Source organism: Mauremys mutica, chromosome 16 (genome assembly GCF_020497125.1).
Source record: "Mauremys mutica isolate MM-2020 ecotype Southern chromosome 16, ASM2049712v1, whole genome shotgun sequence".
NCBI lineage: Eukaryota > Metazoa > Chordata > Testudines > Geoemydidae > Mauremys > Mauremys mutica.
The window spans coordinates 6,782,641-6,800,680 of NC_059087.1; the positions used below are offsets into that span (position 1 = coordinate 6,782,641).

General features: G+C 45.8%; 1 protein-coding gene across 1 annotated transcript; it reads left to right on the forward strand.

Moving 5' to 3' along the window:
• Positions 1-775: 775 nt before the first annotated feature.
• Positions 776-18,005, forward strand: VPS33A (VPS33A core subunit of CORVET and HOPS complexes). The gene is made up of 13 exons (XM_044990099.1): positions 776-993; positions 3,164-3,229; positions 3,748-3,875; positions 4,637-4,826; positions 6,667-6,783; positions 7,942-8,116; positions 8,745-8,938; positions 13,187-13,313; positions 13,516-13,583; positions 15,201-15,338; positions 15,903-16,040; positions 16,193-16,361; positions 16,821-18,005. The coding sequence occupies exons 1-13, from the start codon at positions 823-825 to the stop codon at positions 17,012-17,014; spliced, it is 1,875 nt and encodes a 624-aa protein (XP_044846034.1). The 5' UTR covers positions 776-822; the 3' UTR covers positions 17,015-18,005.
• Positions 18,006-18,040: the final 35 nt, after the last annotated feature.

An 18,040-nucleotide genomic window follows, 5' to 3' on the forward strand; every position in this document is an offset into this window, starting at 1 on the left:
CTCTAGTATAACTGCGTATTTCTACACTAGAAGTTCTTCAGTCGACCTAGCGATAGTGACAGTGGGGTTTAGGTCACCTTAATTACACAACATAAGCAGTGACATTTTTACAGCCCTGACCTACCTTTGTAGCAGGGACCAGCCCCCTGTGTCTACAATTTTTTGCCAGCCATAACTATGTAGCTCCGGCTGCGATTTCACTCACACTGTTAGCTGACATGGCCATCGTGGCAACATATTTAAGTAGAGACCAGCCCTAAGACAGAGATTGCAGTAACAACCCTGCCCCCCACGGGTGCTGTTACCCCAGTATCTCTCCCTCCTCAGGGCAGGCGCTGTTACCCCAGTACCCCACCCCCCTGGGGAGGTGTCATTACCCAGTACCCCGGGGGCAGCGGCCGTTACCCTAATATCCCCCTCTGGGGCCAGTGCCCCCCGGGGCAGGCGCTGTTACCCCAGTACCCCTCCCCCCTGGGGGAGGTGACGTTACCCAGTACCCCCGGGGGCAGCGGCCCTTACCCCAGTGCCCCCCGGGGCAGGCGCTGTTACCCCAGTACCCCTCCCCCCTGAGGGAGGTGACGTTACCCAGTACCCCGGGGGCAGCGGCCCTTACCCCAGTGCCCAGCTGCCCTCTCGTCACAGCTCATTGACTGTCCCGGGGCAGAACATGCTCCGCGGGTAACGGGCCCACTGGGGTCACGTGACTGCGCTCCCGCCTCCCGGGCGCGTGGGGCAGCCGTTATAGCCGGGCCCCCCGGTGGGGGGAGGGGGCGGCCGCTGGGATCCTGCTGGGGCTCCCGGAGGCGGGGCTTGCGCGGGGAGATGGAGAGCGAGAACCTCGCCGAGTCACGTGATCGGGGCTGTCATGTGATCGGCCGGGCCTGGCGGGGGATGGCGGCGCACCTGAGCTCGGGCCGGGTGAACCTGACGGCGCTGCGGGAGGCCGGGCGCAGGGAGCTGCGCGAGTTCCTGGACAAGTGCGCGGGCTCCAAGGTGAGGGGCCCGGCCCGGCCCGGCCAAGTGCCCCTCCCCCCGGCGGGCCTGAGTTGCTGCCTCTGGGACACCCCCCCCCGGCGCCTCCCCAATAACTGCCCCGCCCCCGGTCCGGCTCCGAGACCCCTGGGTGCCGGGACTGCCCCCCCGCCGCTCCGACCTGCCCGGCTGCAGAGGCCGCCCCCCCCCCGGCTCCGAGACCCCTGCGGGGCTGCCCCCTCTCCCTGCCCCCCCCCGTCCGGCTCCGAGACCCCTGCGGGGCTGCCCCCTCTCCCTGCCCCCCCACCCCGTCCGGCTCCGAGACCCCTGCGGGGCCGTCCTCTCTCCCTGCCCCGCCCCCGGTCCGGCTCCGAGACCCCTGGCTGCCGGGACTGCCCCCCCCGCCGCTCCGACCTGCCCGGCTGCAGAGGCCGCCCCCCTTTCCCTGCCCGGCTCCGAGACCCCTGGCTGCCGGGACTGCCCCTTCCCCCCACCCTGTCCGGCTCCGAGACCCCTGCGGGGCCGTTCTCTCTCCCTGCCCCGCTCTGCCCGGCTCCCAGACCCCTGCTTTACCTCCTCTCGATTTGCAGCTCTGACTCCACGACTCACGGGGGTATTTCTCCTGCTGGGGGGCGGGTGTCATGTCTCTCCTCTGGGCTGTAGTTTTGAGAACATTATGGGGTGCTCGGGTCTCTTTTTCCCCATCCTAATCTGCAGCTGTATGATCCTTCTGGGGCTCTTCTCAGGAGATGGGGAACTGACTCCTTTTCTCATCCCGGTCCTGGTCTGTAGTTTTGACAGCCTGCGAGGGGGTGGCCCTGCCCTGCCCTGAGATGCTAAACAGGCGTTCCTGTTCTGCAGATATTTTCCCAGATAAACAGCCTAGCAATAACCGTTGATACCTTCTCCAGGCCCTTCTATCTCAGCATCTCCAGGCACTTCAGGCTTCCAGTAAATGAACCTTTTCTCGTGGGCTCTAGACCTTAGTTAACCCCATCTAAACATCCCATATGGAAACGCATCCAAACTAAAATAAGGAACATTCCTTTCTCTGTCACTCAGTGTCACTCGCATTCACATGGGACTAACACTTACATTCAGAGGAAGAGATGTTAGGAACAGCCCAGCTGCTTCTTTGAGACCCTGTGCGCTCTAGGAACCCCTGGAGTAATGAGCCTCATTCACTGCACATGCCCACTCAAGGGTGGTAATAAATTATCCCAGAACACTTTGCAAACTCAGACTAGAAACTGAGCCATTGTGTAAGGCTGGCCCCAGTGCTGGGCTGTCCTATGGTCAGAATGTGCCAAGCAAATGAATCCTTGCCCTAAAGGCCTCAAGTACAGTCAGAAGACAGTGCAGGGTGTGTGGTTGTGGCATCTCAAGTGCTCTGTAGTTCTGGGAGAGAGTGGCAGGTTGAGTTAGTGGAGGACAGACAGGAAGAGGCAGAGGGAGGAGGCGGCCGTGAGGGTAGAGTCAGGTAAGGGTGGAGTTGTGGTACGTGAAGAACAGGAGTTTAGTGAAAAGCTGCCATGCTAGGCAGTGGCTGAAGAGGTCATGACAAATGGTTACAAGAGCTTGGACTGCTGACTCCTGGCAGCTTTGTAAACTATGTCCATGCTGTGCACCATCATTAAAATGTAGCCACCTCTGTGGGGTATGGCAGGCTGAGCCCAGCATGTCCCAGTCACTGCACAAGAAGTTTTGCCTTTGACGCATCTTCACTAGGGCAAGTCGAAAGCTCACTTAATGCTCTTACCAGGTGCCCCACTAAACTGGCTGACCATGACACTGGGTCAGGTTTTGTACTTGCACCTAGTGGAACTCCACTGTCTTCAGGATAGTCAATGCAGCTGCACCAAATTTGCCCCAGAGTCCAGCCACCCCAATTCCTTGTCATTTTCCCGTTTGCTAGACTCACTGATGCAAGGCTGCATGGTTTCCCTAGTCAGTAAAAATCTCTTGAGAGATTTAATTAGCATATTTGAAGCATGTTGGGCTCCTCTGATGAAAGAAACTAGAGATGAGCAAAGGATTGTTGAAATTTACCCATTAATTCATTACTGTCTTTTAAAATCGGCACTACCTCAGAAAGCAAATGTTTGAGCTTCTCAGGGCAGCTTACCTTCAACAGGGTTTTCTTTCCTCTTTGTGGCAACTGACTTTTCTCAGTGGCTTTTTTTCTTCCTAGGCAATAGTGTGGGATGAGTACCTCACAGGACCCTTTGGATTAATTGCACAATACTCACTTTTAAAGGTAAGCCCTAAATGGCATTCATGTTGTGCTTATTAATACTCAGACTCTCAAAAGCTATTTGGACCCTCAGTCTCATAATGGCCTCTAGAGACTGTTAGCACAATTTCTATAAATGTCCTAGTTTTTGCCTTTCAAACCCTAATTGTTACTATCTAATACTGTCACCATGGTTTGCCAGTCTTAGATTGTTGCCTTATAGCAGAGAAATAAAAATGTGTTTCAAGAATAGACTCTGTCTTTTGGAATATCACTTACTGCTCTTCTGCCAACTCGCCTCCCACAGACCAGATGTGCAGAACCTCTATCTTTAATGGTGGTGTGATGCAGTAAACTAATAATTTACATAATCAGCATACGGAAATTGAAGATGAAATCCATGTTGCTATCCTTGGATAAGGCGTCACAGTAACAACTAGTGCATCAATTTCAGCTGATGTGTTCCTTTCTGAAACCAGTTTTCAAAATAACAGGAGTTGAGTTGAATACCTTGATTGAATACCATTTTTGTCTCCTCATAGGAACATGAGGTGGAGAAGATGTTCACCCTCAAGGCGGGCCGTCTGCCCCCAGCTGATGTCAAGAATATTATTTTCTTTGTCAGGCCCAGACTAGAGTTAATGGATATAATTGCTGAAAATGTGCTCAGGTACAGTTGGTGTTTAAGTGGAAAGACAACAGCTGCATCCCAGAGCTGTGGTGGTACTGTGGGGTTAATGTTTTCTTCCCCCCCACCCCTCTTTCGCCCCAGGTTCATACCAGATGTAAGTTATGAGTGAAATAAATTGGGCAGATTTCAGCCCACTCACTAATAATCTTTCACTTCAGTGTGAAACTGCTACGCAGCTTGGCATGAGGGGGATCAGAATTGGCCTATGCATACAGCATCACTGAAATGCTGTCATTTCTGGGGTTGGAGGATGGGAAGCAGGTGCATAGAAACAGGATGGAGAGGGAGAAATTTTTGGTTAAGGACACCAGGGAAAATCTCTACTCGTTTTTTTTAATTGCCCTGGAACCATTCATGTTCATCAGAGCAGATAGCTCTTGTTTGAAAGACCCACCCACAGTCAACTGCAAAAGGTAACGGCCAAGTTAGCCCTGCTTGGGATTTAAACCTGTAGTTCTGGGCAGCATAAGTATTGCCAAGCTGCTTAGCCCATAGACCTACTGCTTAACTATTGAGCCATCCCCTTCACCGTCAGGGTGTCGATTTGTACAAAATATTCCGAAATAAAAGGCTGTGAGTAGAGTTGCCTTTTATTTATAAGGAACTTGAAAGTATCAATCAGGAACTTTGTCTTGCTTCCATTCAGTGCCCCTTTGTCTTCTGTTTTGCCGATCTGAGTAACCAAGGTCAGTATATACTGTGTATCATTCTTGTGACAACTTAAGCTGACTCTCTTCCAGTGAAGACAGAGTTCGCTCTCCGCTGAGGGACTTCCACATCTTGTTTGTGCCCCGTCGCAGCCTATTGTGCGAGCAGCGGCTGAAGGATCAGGGCGTTCTGGGATCCTTCATTCATAGAGAGCAGTACAGTTTGGACCTCATTCCATTTGATGGAGACTTGCTATCCATGGAGTCTGAAAGTGCATTTAAAGTAAGTGCTGATTTAAGTCTTGAGGAAAAAGATACTTTGCATGTTTGTGTTGCATCCGTCATCCAAGGATCTCAAAGCACTTTTCAGATCGGTTAGCCACAGGGCAATAAAAGGAGTTACAGAGCAAATGTGGTCGGACTCCAGTAGAACAGTGGCCTGGGAGTCAGAACTCCTGGGGTCTGTTTCTGAATGCCACGATGCACCCGAGGACCGATCACTTCACCAGGCTGTCAGCTTTCCCATCTGTATAATGGGGTAATACTTGTGTGAACAGGATTTGTGAGGCTTAAATAACTAATCTTTATAAAGAACTTGAAACTTCCTGTGTCAAATATGCTACAGGAGGGTAAATTGTAATTGTTAGGGTGTCACCCTAGAGCAGTGCAAAGACTTAACGCTTGTCTTAAGATGTGCAACAGTGCTGTGTATATATCCTGCATTGCCAGCATATCACACGTAGTGCCATTAAGTCTGTGTGAGGCTTTCTTTAGCCATCTCCCCTTGTTAGTGTATTGAATCTAGCCCTGTGTGAGCAGCAGAGAGGATGTCAGGACATGATAAAACTTGCCAGCTTGGTGACACATTTTCTAATTGATCAAGTCACAGGAAAGAGATTTGTTGTTTCAGTTCTGTTACTCTGCTGCATTAAATTAGGAGCAGCACATTGGCTAGAGACTTCTAAAATAACGGGTTTGATCTCATCACTATTCGGGAACCGTTATTATTAACTCTAATCGCTCTGAGTAGATAAAGCCCCCAGGATGCCGAGTTGTGCTGCTTGTGAATCCAGCTCCCCTTGTTGCTGGCACACATGAAAGTTGCTGCTTTGCAGTCCTGTTGCTCGACTGCCGGCTGGTGTGTCACAGCACGTTTTTCCAGGAGGAGTAATCAGACTACTTGAAGCTCCTGGCACCAGCTGTAATCGTCCCCCTCCTCTTGAATTCTTCTCACTGTTAAGGTCTCTCTCCTCTGTGAAGGAGGGCGCTGGGCTTAATCTCAGGGTCATTTTTTCTCACAAATTGAATTTTTGTTTGTTCTGTGCATGTCTCTAAACAACCAGCCTGCACTGCTGTGCTGTATGTGGACTGTAAGGACGGTAAAATAGCATGGTGAGCTGTAGCAATCACTTTCATGTTCTGACTCACTTCTTAAAGTGAGTTTAATGCTGGAAACATCCCTAGTTGGCATTGCTGGAGATCACTGTCCTATTTAACCACAGAACATGTACGGGTGGGGGGAGGAGGTGGGGCAAGATTCCTCGACTCTGACCACATGTGGAAGGGCTAGCTTAGTCTCCACAGTTCATTCACTCCTGGAACGTCGTCTGTGGGCTTGTATATACAAACAATTGGTGCAGGTGGGGAATAAATCTACTGCACACTAGCTTTGAAAGTGGGGTAGATCAAAGCTCACTGGGGAACTTTTTGTGCGTGGTAACAGGGTCCTTATGGACAGTTGGTGCGTAGCAGGTTAGCGTGGGGTAGATTTACACCCCAGCTCATTGTGCACTCACTGTTCATACAGACAACCCTTCAGTCTGGCAGCTAGTGATAACTATAATGATGGTTTTGTGACCTGCATGCTTGTCCACTGGGCCCTGCACTGACGCACCAGATGGTATCCCAGTGCTCACTGAGCAGCCATTAGCAATAGCAAGTAATGACTTTGGATTGCTGAGACCTGGGCCAGATTTGAACCAGTGACCTGGAGGTGAAAGGCCCTGTCCTGTATCCTTTTAGCAATCCCTCAAGCCATCCAGTTCAGCCAGGTTCTACTTTTAAGATGATCAGGCTAATTAAATATCCTCCGTTTCTGTAACCTTCCTTTCCCTGTCATTTAGGAGTGTTACTTGGAGAATGACCAGACAAGTCTGTACCATGCAGCCAAGGGACTGATGACCTTACAGGCGCTCTATGGAACTATCCCACAGATCTTCGGGAAGGGGGATTGTGCACGGGTAAAACAAATTTAAAACATCTGTGTTTCTAAGACGATAAATCCTTTTTGGTTTTGGTGGTGGTTTGTTTTTGTAGCTGCTGCTAATGCGTGTTGGGTTTATTGATACTGTGGGTCATGAGCTGCATTTTGCTGCTTGGGCTCTTGTTGGTTGAAACAATTATCAGGCAATCTATCACTCTCACGAGCTCCACACCCCTAAAGGAACATATTTATAAGTATGTTCCCTACAGTTCTTCTTGCCTGCCCAAATATCTTCTCCCCCTCCCCAGTGAAAGTCAGCTGGCTGCTGAGAGGCTGACACGTGGTGGTGTTATGTATGTCTGTATTTCACTGGAGTTTGGCCTGTTAGCGTTCATGAAAACCAAGTGATGGTGTTGGAATCCCAGCAATTTGTGGGTGAAGTTCTGCGGCCTGCAGTGTGCAGGTCAGACTAGATCACGATGATCCCTTCTGACTTAAAGTCCATGAATCTAGGAGTAAATTAGTTGATAAAGACCTATTGACCCTGACCAATGCATGAATGTTGTCTGCTGTACCTGTTTAGTGCTTTGTGTAATTTAATTTAAATATCCCAAGCAGTCGGGAGACAGTTCCACAGACAAATAGATTTCACTGTCAAGAAGATTCCTTGATATTTGACCTAACTTCATCCCTTTTCTCCTAGATAGACTCCCTTAACCACTCTAAATAATTCCCCTCCCACCTTGGAGTTAACCGACTACTGATAGCTGAAGGGTTTATGTACCTTCATCTTTATTCATCACTTAGTCAAGTTACATGTGTTGTGTCCTTTTGCTCTCTCCCCATAATTCAGTCCCTCTTACCAGATCATTTTTGTTCTTATTCTCTGAACTCCGTGCAGTTCATAAATACCTCTTTCGGTAAGGAGGCATCTAGAACTGAATGCAGAGTTGTGCTTCTATGACCATTCTGTCAGACTAAACTAGCAGGTTTTGTCATAGAATAGTTTGGTTTGTTTCTTAATGGCTCTTCCTCCATTTGTACCAGTTACATAGCTTGCCTCTCCTCCCATTCACTTCTTATATATGCACTTCGTTCCCTGTCTTTGTACATGCATATGTCTCTAAAGCTAATTATCATAGCCACCCTTCATGGTCTGAGCCATAACGAACCAAATATTTTATTTTATTTCCAGCATGTGGCTAACATGATGATCAGGATGAAGCGAGAGTTCCCTGGAGGCCAGAACTCAATATTTCCCATCTTTGATACCCTCTTGTTGCTTGACCGCAATGTAGACCTGTTGTCGCCTCTAGCTACTCAGTTGACATATGAAGGCCTTATTGATGAAATATATGGAATTCAAAATAGTAAGTGCAGCTAAACATGGACAGTGAAACTAGTGGAGTAGAATAAAATTCCTGAGTGCTAGAATAAAGTGCAGGTGCCCAGTGCAATTTGGGATGAAGCTGAGAATAATTTAGCTGAACCTACAGAGGGGTGGCTTAGTTGCTTGATGTCATTAGAAACCCTGGTTTCAATTCCAACAAGGTGAGCTCAGTGCTTCATCCTGCCCAAGAAGATGAATTGAGCACAATGCTCTTTGCTACGTGTGAGTCCGTGGGATGTCAACTGTACATAGACATTAGTGATCCCACAGCACTTTTCATGGGATCATGAAAACTGTAGGGCCAGAAGCTTGTGGAGCTGGTAACTTCCACCTAATGTATTGATGACGGTGAGCAGAAGGCATCTCTCTGGTACTATATAGATCTCTGTATAAGCCTCTTTGTTTACATATAGCTAGTAGGCATTTTTACCCTTTCAAATTAGAGGAAATCATCTTATATGTAGTAACATTTCTTCCAAGTTGCAGTATGGGTGTTTACACTAAGCTAGAGCTGCCTCTTGCTTGGGGAAAGGTTTTGGTTGGTTGGCCAGTTTAAGTACTGGGGTTCGAGCTCTAATTTGTCATTTCTTTTCTTCCTGTGTTGGTAGCTTATGTGAAACTCCCTCCTGAAAAGTTTGCTCCTAAGAAACAGGGTGAGGGTGGCAAGGATCTCCCCACAGAACCGAAGAAGCTTCAGCTGAATTCTGCTGAGGAGCTGTATGCTGAAATTCGAGACAAGAACTTCAATGCTGTGGGGTCGGTGCTAAGCAAGAAAGCCAAAATCATATCTGCAGCCTTTGAGGTAAAGGACATATACACCGCTGTACCGCCCTGTAGCACATCATCTGAGCAGTCTGCTCCTCCTAGGTGGAGAGTTGGGTCTGACCGCTCTGCAGATTTGAGCATGAAACAAGGCTAAGATCCACTAATACCCCTTCCAATGCCTAACCTTAATATTACATGAGTAGCCTTTGGCATTTTATTTCCCTAGTAGCTTTCAGTAAACTGATCACATGGGATCCAGACTGTCCCATAGTTAGTGGTGGTTCAGATTCCAGGTTTTGGCTTGAACTCATCTCCACTTTAAAACTCTTTAGGATCTTAAAGTAGCTTAAGCATCTTAATAATGAGGCTTTAGATTAGTTTAGTTTAACTTTATAGCACCACCCAGCATGCTAGGTGCTTCATAAAAATACCAGAAATAAAGACTTGTCCCTGCCCAAACGAGCTTACAATCTAAATCAGATTTAATATTTATATTACGCTCATTATCATAGTATTTGCACCCTCAAAATCTGGAGTGTGTTTATCCTCACAGCACCCTTGTGAAGTAGGAGAATGCTGTTATCCCCATTGTACAGATGGGGAACTGAGCCACAAAGAGTGAAATCCTGGCCCTACTGAAGTCACTGACCAAACTTCCTTTGACTTCAGTGGCAACAGGATTTCACCCTAAGTGACTTGGGGAACGTCACAGTGACTTTTGGCAAGGTGCAATCTGAACCACTGGACTGCTGTGTCCCCATAGCTCTCCAGCCTGGGATGCTTTTTATGCTACTTTCCTGATGAACAGCAGCCTGTACAGGCTCTGCTCACTCTGCCACCAGCCAGCAAAGTCACTCCCAGCTGAACATGTGACTGCTGTGCCCAGCCATCCATGAATTACACACACGGCCACACGTGCACATCCCTCAGCCCAAGCCTTGCTCCCAGACATGTCCGTCTTGTACTGCTTAGTAGCCCACTGGACAGGACATGCTCATAGATAGTTCATCACTCCAACAATGGGTAATAATTACGCACCAGACTTGTTGATGTAAGTGGAGATTCCCAAATAATTAAACAAAACACACTGGTTTAAATAAAACAGTAAAACAAGTTTATTAACTAGAGGAAGATAGATGACAAGTGATAAGGCCTAGAAGTCAAATTGGTTACAAAAGAAATAAAAGGATAAACACACAAGTTAATTCTTAAACTTTACCAAGGCTAATAGGCTTAAAAGGAAAAGATTTGTCTCACTCTGTGCTGCAATACATTTCACAGGTTGGCCTGGGACCACTCCCCCGCTTTGTTCAGTTTTCAGAGTCATTGCTCTTGTCAGCAGAGAGGTAGAAAGGGTGGCTAGGGACACTTTTCTCCCCTTCTTATACCCCCAACCCTTTGTACTGAAAAAATCCTTGCTGAGTCATGGGGCCAGGCAGTTCCATTGCATATGTGAGCTCCAAACTGTCCTTCAGATGAATTGTAAATTTCTTGTTTACAACTCCACCACCACCACTGGAGAATGTCCGATTAAGCCGGTAATGGCTCCTTAGCACTTTGCTGGCATGCTAGGGTGTCTTTGTCTCTGAGAAATTGGTTTGTGGATGTTACTGAAACATTTTGTGGTTCTGGGTAACAATCATATCGCAAAATTTCATAATTTTACGTGCCGTGTTTGTTTCACACATTTCAGCGGGATGAGGCATACGTCGCACAAAAGATATCCTAGCCATATACAAGTGGTGAACACAGGATACTGGTGTCACAGTCGCACAGAAAGTCAGACACAGCAGGGAATTGAATCTGAATGACTGGATCATCCTCCCTCTTTTAGGAAAACCAAAGAAATAGCAATTGGAGGAGTGGGGCACAAAACCAGTGGAGGGCTGGCTGGAGAATGGGAGGAGCTTATGCTAGTTTAAGGATTTCTTCAACTGCAAGCTCTTTGGGACTAGGCCATCTCTTTATGCTAGATTTTGTACACACAACAATGGGATCCTGACAGCTTCTCGCTGCTGCCACAGTCAAATACGCAATAATAAGAGTGTACGGGGCTAAGGACTAATAGATACCTAGTTGCCTTTTAGCCAATTGGCACCTATTACAGGTGTGCAGTTTACCAACAGTGAGACTCCAGTTGGCCTGTCAGCTGTTGCCCATTAGCTGTAGAATTTAACACTCTTCTTCCCTCCCTCTGCCCCCTGCTTTTAAAAGCAAATACACATGCAAAACGAGGAAACAAAAGAAGTCAGGCCATGCTTAACCATGTGACCTGCTGTGCTGACAGTGTGTTAATAGTTTTGTGTTCCTTCCCTCTGCTTTTAATCACTTCTGCCAATCTTAAGGCCAGTTAGATGGACCGTATATCAATCTAAATTGTGCATTCAGGTTTGACTTGCAGGAATAGACCCTTACTGGGGTATTCGTGTTGGAAGCTCCCAAAGATTAAAATACTTCACACTGGAAGGGAGGAAAGAGATGTGAGAGATTGTCAGATGTAATAGGTGATAATGAAACAGCAGTACTTTGGCAGCGAAGGGCTTGTCAATTGCAGACTTCATTATCGCTCTCCTGCCTGTACTTGCTCATTTGTATAGTTTACATTTTAGTCAAGATAACTTTTTAGAAAGCTTCCTTTTGTATTCCTTGTTGTGACAAGATGGGAATAGGTTGACTGGGTGAAACACAAATGTCTGGATTGTTCTGACTGAGAATTCATAGATGTCTATGCTTCATCAGACCAGGTTTTCTAGATTGTTTAGGGCAGACTTTAACGATTGGGACTTATTTTAAAAGTTGTTTCAAAATAAATAGGTGGCTGTTCAGTTTTGGAGAGCGGGAAAATGCTCTCTATTCCCTTTCCTCAGGGTGCACCAAACACTTCACGCTTCTCTGACAGCTTTCATCTGAGAAGCTGAGAGCTTCACAAATGCTAGTTAAGTCTTACACCCTGCGAGAGAGGGGTGTGTTCTCCCTGTTTTGCAGGTGTGGAAACTGAAGCATGGTGAAGCTGGATAACATGCCTAACCATCAGTCAGGCAACTAGTTAGTGGCAGTGGCAGTACCAGCACCAGAATCCCCCATATATCTGACCCAGTCCCTGCTTTAACCACTAAACCTGCCTCCTTACGCCATCTTGTCTAGCTCTCTAATGGACGTGAAGTTTTATACTCTCTACTACCCATTGATAGAATGTTGTAATATCATCTTTCAACCCGGGCTCCATCTTCGTGGTTTCCTTTGCCTCTTCTCTTTACAGCCCTTCAGGTGTAGCTTTTAAAATGTTTAAGGCAACACTTTGCAAATTGCAGATCCCTGAAATGTTTGAAATGTTGCATAAGATTTTCAATCTCTTCTAAACCAGAACTAAGGCAGGGGAGAGCAGTGAGACATCTGCAATCTCCTTTTCTTTCTGCTTTCTCCAAGGATTCTCCTTATATTTGACAGAAATAAAGATAAGAATTTAAGCTAATATTTTACATGCCTGTCAAAAAAAAGACCCACCCGAGTAAATGGGTCAGTAGAATTTTGTAACATTGATTTAATATCTACTGTATGTTACCTTGTCCTCCTAGGGATTTAATTCCTTAACTGCAGGGCAGCTACAGTGTCTGTGCTCTTGAAATAGTATGTCACAGTGACTGCATCTCAAGTCCAGTGACACTTAATGATAAGATCTTTAATCTCATCATACTACTAGATGTATTTGTGTGGAGGGTCAGCAGCCACTCCTCTCATCCACCAAAGGAAATAACACTTCACTTTTGTGGGCCTCAGACTCACTATCCCCATTTCACAGATAGGAATACTTTCCAGCCTCAGAGGGCAATTGAGGCTTGCTTAACGAACATGTGAGAAGTGCTTTGGGATCCTTGGATGGAAGGCACAATAGGAGTGCAAGATGCTGTACTATTTTAATATAATTGCACAGAGAAACGTGGTTAGCAGCCTCTGTTGTAAAATAAGATATCACTCTGATGCCAGTGGTGTTTTTCTCATGGTGCATTTACACAACAGCTTTATAAACTGATGAAGCAACAGTTCTGTTCTAGGAAACAATATATTTTTGTAAATGCTGTCTGTCTGAAAGGTCAGATGTCACTGAAGGTAACTGATCAGTGTTGCAAAATTACAGCATTGTGTAATGAAGCTCACTACTTTCCATTTTTCTTAAAGCAATGAACATAGTACAGAACTAAGCAGACAAACACACTTTTTGATTAAATGATTTAGCAGACATTGATTGTAACGAATAAGCTCTAAACTATAATTGCTGTGTTTTTAGGAAAGACACCATGCTAAAACAGTTGGGGAGATCAAGCAGTTCGTTTCACAACTGCCACACATGCAAGCAGCAAGAAGTTCTCTAGCAAACCATACCTCGATTGCAGAGCTAATCAAAGACATTACTAGTAAGTATCCTTTTCAGTATTCCACCTACAGTTGATCTTGTGATATGTCTTTGCTGATTTCATAAAAAATTCAGACACCAGGAGCAAAATACTGGCCTTATTTATACTTGGGCAACTCCGCTGGTGCCACTTAACACAGAGATAAACTGACTCTCTTATTTTTAAGTACCAATTTACTAATTTATTTAATTTTTTTTTTTAGCATCAGAAGATTTTTTTGATAATTTAACAGTGGAACAAGAGTTCATGTCAGGAATAGACACTGACAAGGTGGGTGGAGAGCAAGATCTTGCCTTTATGTGATTTTTATCTTCTAACTACAGTCTCCTAGAACACCTATCAGAAAGGTTGGTGGGGGTGTGTTAATACAGAGAAACCTAGACAATGGCTGACTCTGATTTGATGCCAGTCTTGAAAACTTTTAGTATGTTCCTTGTGCCTTTTGGAGACGTTCTTTCCAAGTGGTGCATACCACTTAGGATGCAGTGGGCACAATTTAAGTAGGCTTTTTATGTGTGTGTCTTGGTCTGGTGAGTTGGACAAAAGGGGCTTTGCCCCTTTAAGGGCTCCGTTGTAACAGGGCCAAAAAGGAGACAAGCTTACAGTGATGGACAGGAAGGGCAGGCTCCAGTTGGTGCCATGCCAAGATTACTATATTGCCCTTCCTGCTGACTGGGAGAGGTATTTATACCCCACGTAGCCAAGACGAGGGCCACTTTATGAGGATCTGGCTGAAAGCTCCCACCTACCTACCTATCAATGTACTTTGGATAGGACCAGGTTTGCTTTTGACACACTGTGGCCATTACTCTAGTTGCCTCTTTTCTCGGGGGCTGGCAAGGAATTTCCCCTCACTGCTAGATTTCCCCCCCCCTTCCACACAGCTGATCAGAGGACCAAGGGGGTGGAATAGAGGGTTAGGTTATCATGTTGCAACTTGTATGTAAAACTTGTAGCAGATGTCCAGTGCAGGTACTCGCTATGGAAGGGATATGCATATCAGGTCAATTGGATTGGGAAAGGATCAGAAGGAAAATATCCTTTTTTATATGGCGATATACCTATCTCATAGAGCTGGAAGGGGCCTTGAAAGGTCATCGAGTCCACTCCCCTGCCTTCACAGCAGGACCAAGTACCGTCCCTGACAGATTTTTGCCCCAGATCTCTAAATGGCCCCCTCAAGGATTGAACTCTCAACCCTGGGTTTAGCAGACCAATGCTCAAACCACTGAGCTATCCCTCCCCCATGGGAGCTGAGTATAGGGGCCTCCTACATCTGCATCAGCGGGGAGCCCATCCCCTCCTCCCTGCACTGTACAATTTGTCAGATTGTCCTAGACATTAAAGTGAATAAAGTTGCAACCTAATTAAACTGCGTCCGTGGCCTCCTGTCTGTCTGCTGGTATGGAGGGGCAATAGTTGCTATGCTGCACTTTCCATCAGGCACAGGGAGACTAAGGTCACCATTACAATGCTTTGGTTCTGCTGCATGTATTGCAGCAAGGGCAACTGTTGACACAGCTTCAGTGCTCTGTGCTTTGACTTGTATAGTGCTCTAATGATATGGGGGTGGGTGGGGAATCAAGGATCAGAGTTTGCAAAACACTTCCAGTGTATCATAGGATCATAGATATCAATTGTTAACACCATTTACAAAGCATGTTAATTGGAACAACCAATGCTACAAAGCTATTTTGCAAATATCTAAGCTGCTTATGTAGCTGCTGTGATCCCTTCCCATAGTGATGGACAAGGAGGTAAAAGCATCTTCCGAGAACATTATCTTTGCTTTGCCATTAAAAGCAAAACCAGAGCTTTTCTTTTCAGCTCTGTTAAAATCCTAACCTAGGTTTTTGGTTGACCGCTTGGATGTCTGTTTCTTTACAGGTCAACAATTACACTGAAGATTGCATTGCTCAAAAACATCCACTGATCAAGATATTAAGGCTAGTTTGCCTGCAGTCAGTGTGTAATAGTGGACTCAAGCAGAAGGTGTTGGACCATTATAAAAGAGAGATTCTCCAGGTCAGGCTAGAATTGTTTAACTAACAATGTGGATATTCCTTGCACATTAAGGCCCCAGTCTTGGAAAGATTTGCACACCCATATGTATCTGTGCTTAAGTGAGTGATCCTATTGCGTTAAATAGGACTGTTCACATGTGTAAAACTTCGCAAGATCAAGGCCTACACGTGTTTAATCACTATCCTGTGGTTTTTTTAATTTTTTAACAATGTGAAATATATTTAAACATATTTAAAACATGCATATACATTTGTTTTGGCCCACTGTCATGCTTTCTGTTGCATACTGCAAAAAGACATTTGTAAATGTTCATTTTAACTTTTACACACTCACTTGTTCCGCTGTGAGTTGTTTTGAAAACATGTCCCTAAAATCAGTGTTTAATTGAATTCACTATTTAAAATGTCTTGCAAACCTTGATGGTGTCTTGTCTATAAATTTCAAACTTCATTAAGTTGTTTGGTTAGTGTCTAGTGTTAGAAATAAAATCAGGTGATTTTTAAGTACTTGCTCTTGATGCATAAATGACAGTTCTACATTAAAAGCAAAATCTTCATGTTACAGACTTACGGCTATGAACATATATTGACCTTAAACAATCTGGAAAAGGCTGGACTCTTAAAACTTCAGACAAGTAGTAGAAACAACTACCCAACAATCCGGAAAACCATGCGGCTATGGATGGATGATGTTAATGAACAGGTAAACTGAATACTTCTATCAGTTGGCAGACCAGTGGGAAGATGGACACAGATAAGGGGGGGGGATAGCTTGTACATTTGCGTGATTTTAATATGCTGAAGTGTCACTTTTCAGTAGAAAACTCTACTGCTGTTCATTTCCCTCTCCTGCAGAATCCAAATGATATTTCATATGTGTACAGTGGTTATGCTCCATTAAGTGTGCGTCTGGCACAGCTGCTTGCTCGCCCAGGGTGGCGTAGCATAGAAGAAGTTTTAAAGATGCTCCCAGGACCCCACTTTGAAGAGAGGCAGCAGTTACCTACTGGCCTACAAAAAAAGCGTAAGCTTCTTTGGAGTCACTTGATTGGTCTGGGACAGTTCTGTTAAATTCATTTACAGAGTCTGATGTCGTGACTGACAGCATCCATTTGATTAGTAATTCTTGGTATATTCCCAACTTCAGTATAGTGAGCTGCCTTTGATCGTTGCCCTAAGGTGGTAGAAATAATTCCTAGCTCTGGTAATGTATTGGCCTTTTCATCAGTAAATCTCATAGTATTTGCAAAGGAGGGATTATCTCCATTTTACAATAGGGAAACTGAGCCACAGAGAGGTAGTGACTTGCCTACGGTCGCTGGCAGAGCCAGAAATAAACCCCATTCAGTGCTCTATCCACAGCTCCATAGCACTTTAGTCATTTGACTGACATCTGTGCTTCAGTTTGGCCCTAGGGTAAATTCAGAATAAAACTGTCCTTTCCGCACCAGTCCCATCTGTAACTATCTCTCTAAATGTTCAGGTCAACAGGGAGAAAACAGAGTAACGTTGGTGTTCTTTCTGGGAGGCGTGACGTACGCTGAAATTGCTGCACTGAGGTTTCTTTCTCAGATGGAAGACGGAGGCACAGAATATGTCATTGCCACCACTAAACTAATCAATGGCACAAACTGGATCAAATCCTTGATGGAGAAACTGGAGCCCCCACCTTTTTAGAAGCTATGTAAAGATCCAGTAAAAGGCTTACGGCTGGCATGGGGCCTTCAGAAATGACTGCAGCTGCAGAACATGAAATCACGTTTGCACCAGTGCATGCAGTGGCTGCACTCTGCTCTCTGTTCTATTCCTGCTACATACAGAGCTTCCGTAATAATCGCGTGACTCTGACAGAGAGAGGAAGGAGGAAATAAAAATCAGTATTAGAGCTGTTGCTGTCTGAACTATACAATCATAGAACTTAAAGGGGACACTTGTTGCTATGCTGTCAGATCTGTCCCACTGACAATTTTTCTAGTGTCTTTTAAATCACCAAAGCTCTGCGACTCTTCACCCTCAACCAAGGGAGACTATCCCATAATCTAATTGATATCCAGGCCAGGAAGTCTTTCCTGCTGCCTTTAGTTCTCCCTTTCTTAATGTCCTGCTATTATTCCTACTCTCACCCCTTTCCTCTAGCTTCAGGGAGCAGGCATGGATGTAAGTCACCCTTGTGGCTGCTGTCAATACTTGTAACTTTCCTCTCTCTTCAGTATCTGTTCAAGGGTGGGGGCCCAGCAATAAAGGTAGTGCAGCTGTGCTTGGTTCAGTGGGAGGTGGGGAGATAGACATGATCTGTTGTGACTATTCCCACTGCAACCTCATTTGCTGTCTATCCACCTTTATCACAGGGCGTCGGGACCCCTCAAGAGGTTGTGAGGTTATTACAAGGGGTCATGAGGTGTCAGCCTTCACCCCAAACCCTGCTTTGCCTCCAGCTAGCTATGGGAAAGGGGTCACCAGTACAAAAAGGTTTGAGAGCTACTGCTTTACAGGGAATGATACTCTCTGGTTTCTTTCATCCAGTGCATAGGTCCCTTTGCCTAGCTATTGTAGCAGTAGCTTGCACTGTATGAGCTGAAGCTGTTTTTTCTGGCTATGTCATTGATGACCTGCTAGGATTAAACAGCTGGGTTTGTAAACTAATAATAAAAACACAGAGAAAACTTCAGGGGTAGAAGTCACGTACATTCCTCAAATATGGCC

Coding starts and splice junctions, on each gene's coding strand:
- VPS33A (XM_044990099.1), top strand. CDS start 823: ATGGAGAGCGAGAACCTCGCCGAGTCACGTGATCGGGGCTGTCATGTG. Junction 13,584..15,200: donor CAGGAATAGACACTGACAAG/GTGGGTGGAGAG, acceptor GTTTCTTTACAG/GTCAACAATTACACTGAAGA. Junction 16,362..16,820: donor TACTGGCCTACAAAAAAAGC/GTAAGCTTCTTT, acceptor CTAAATGTTCAG/GTCAACAGGGAGAAAACAGA.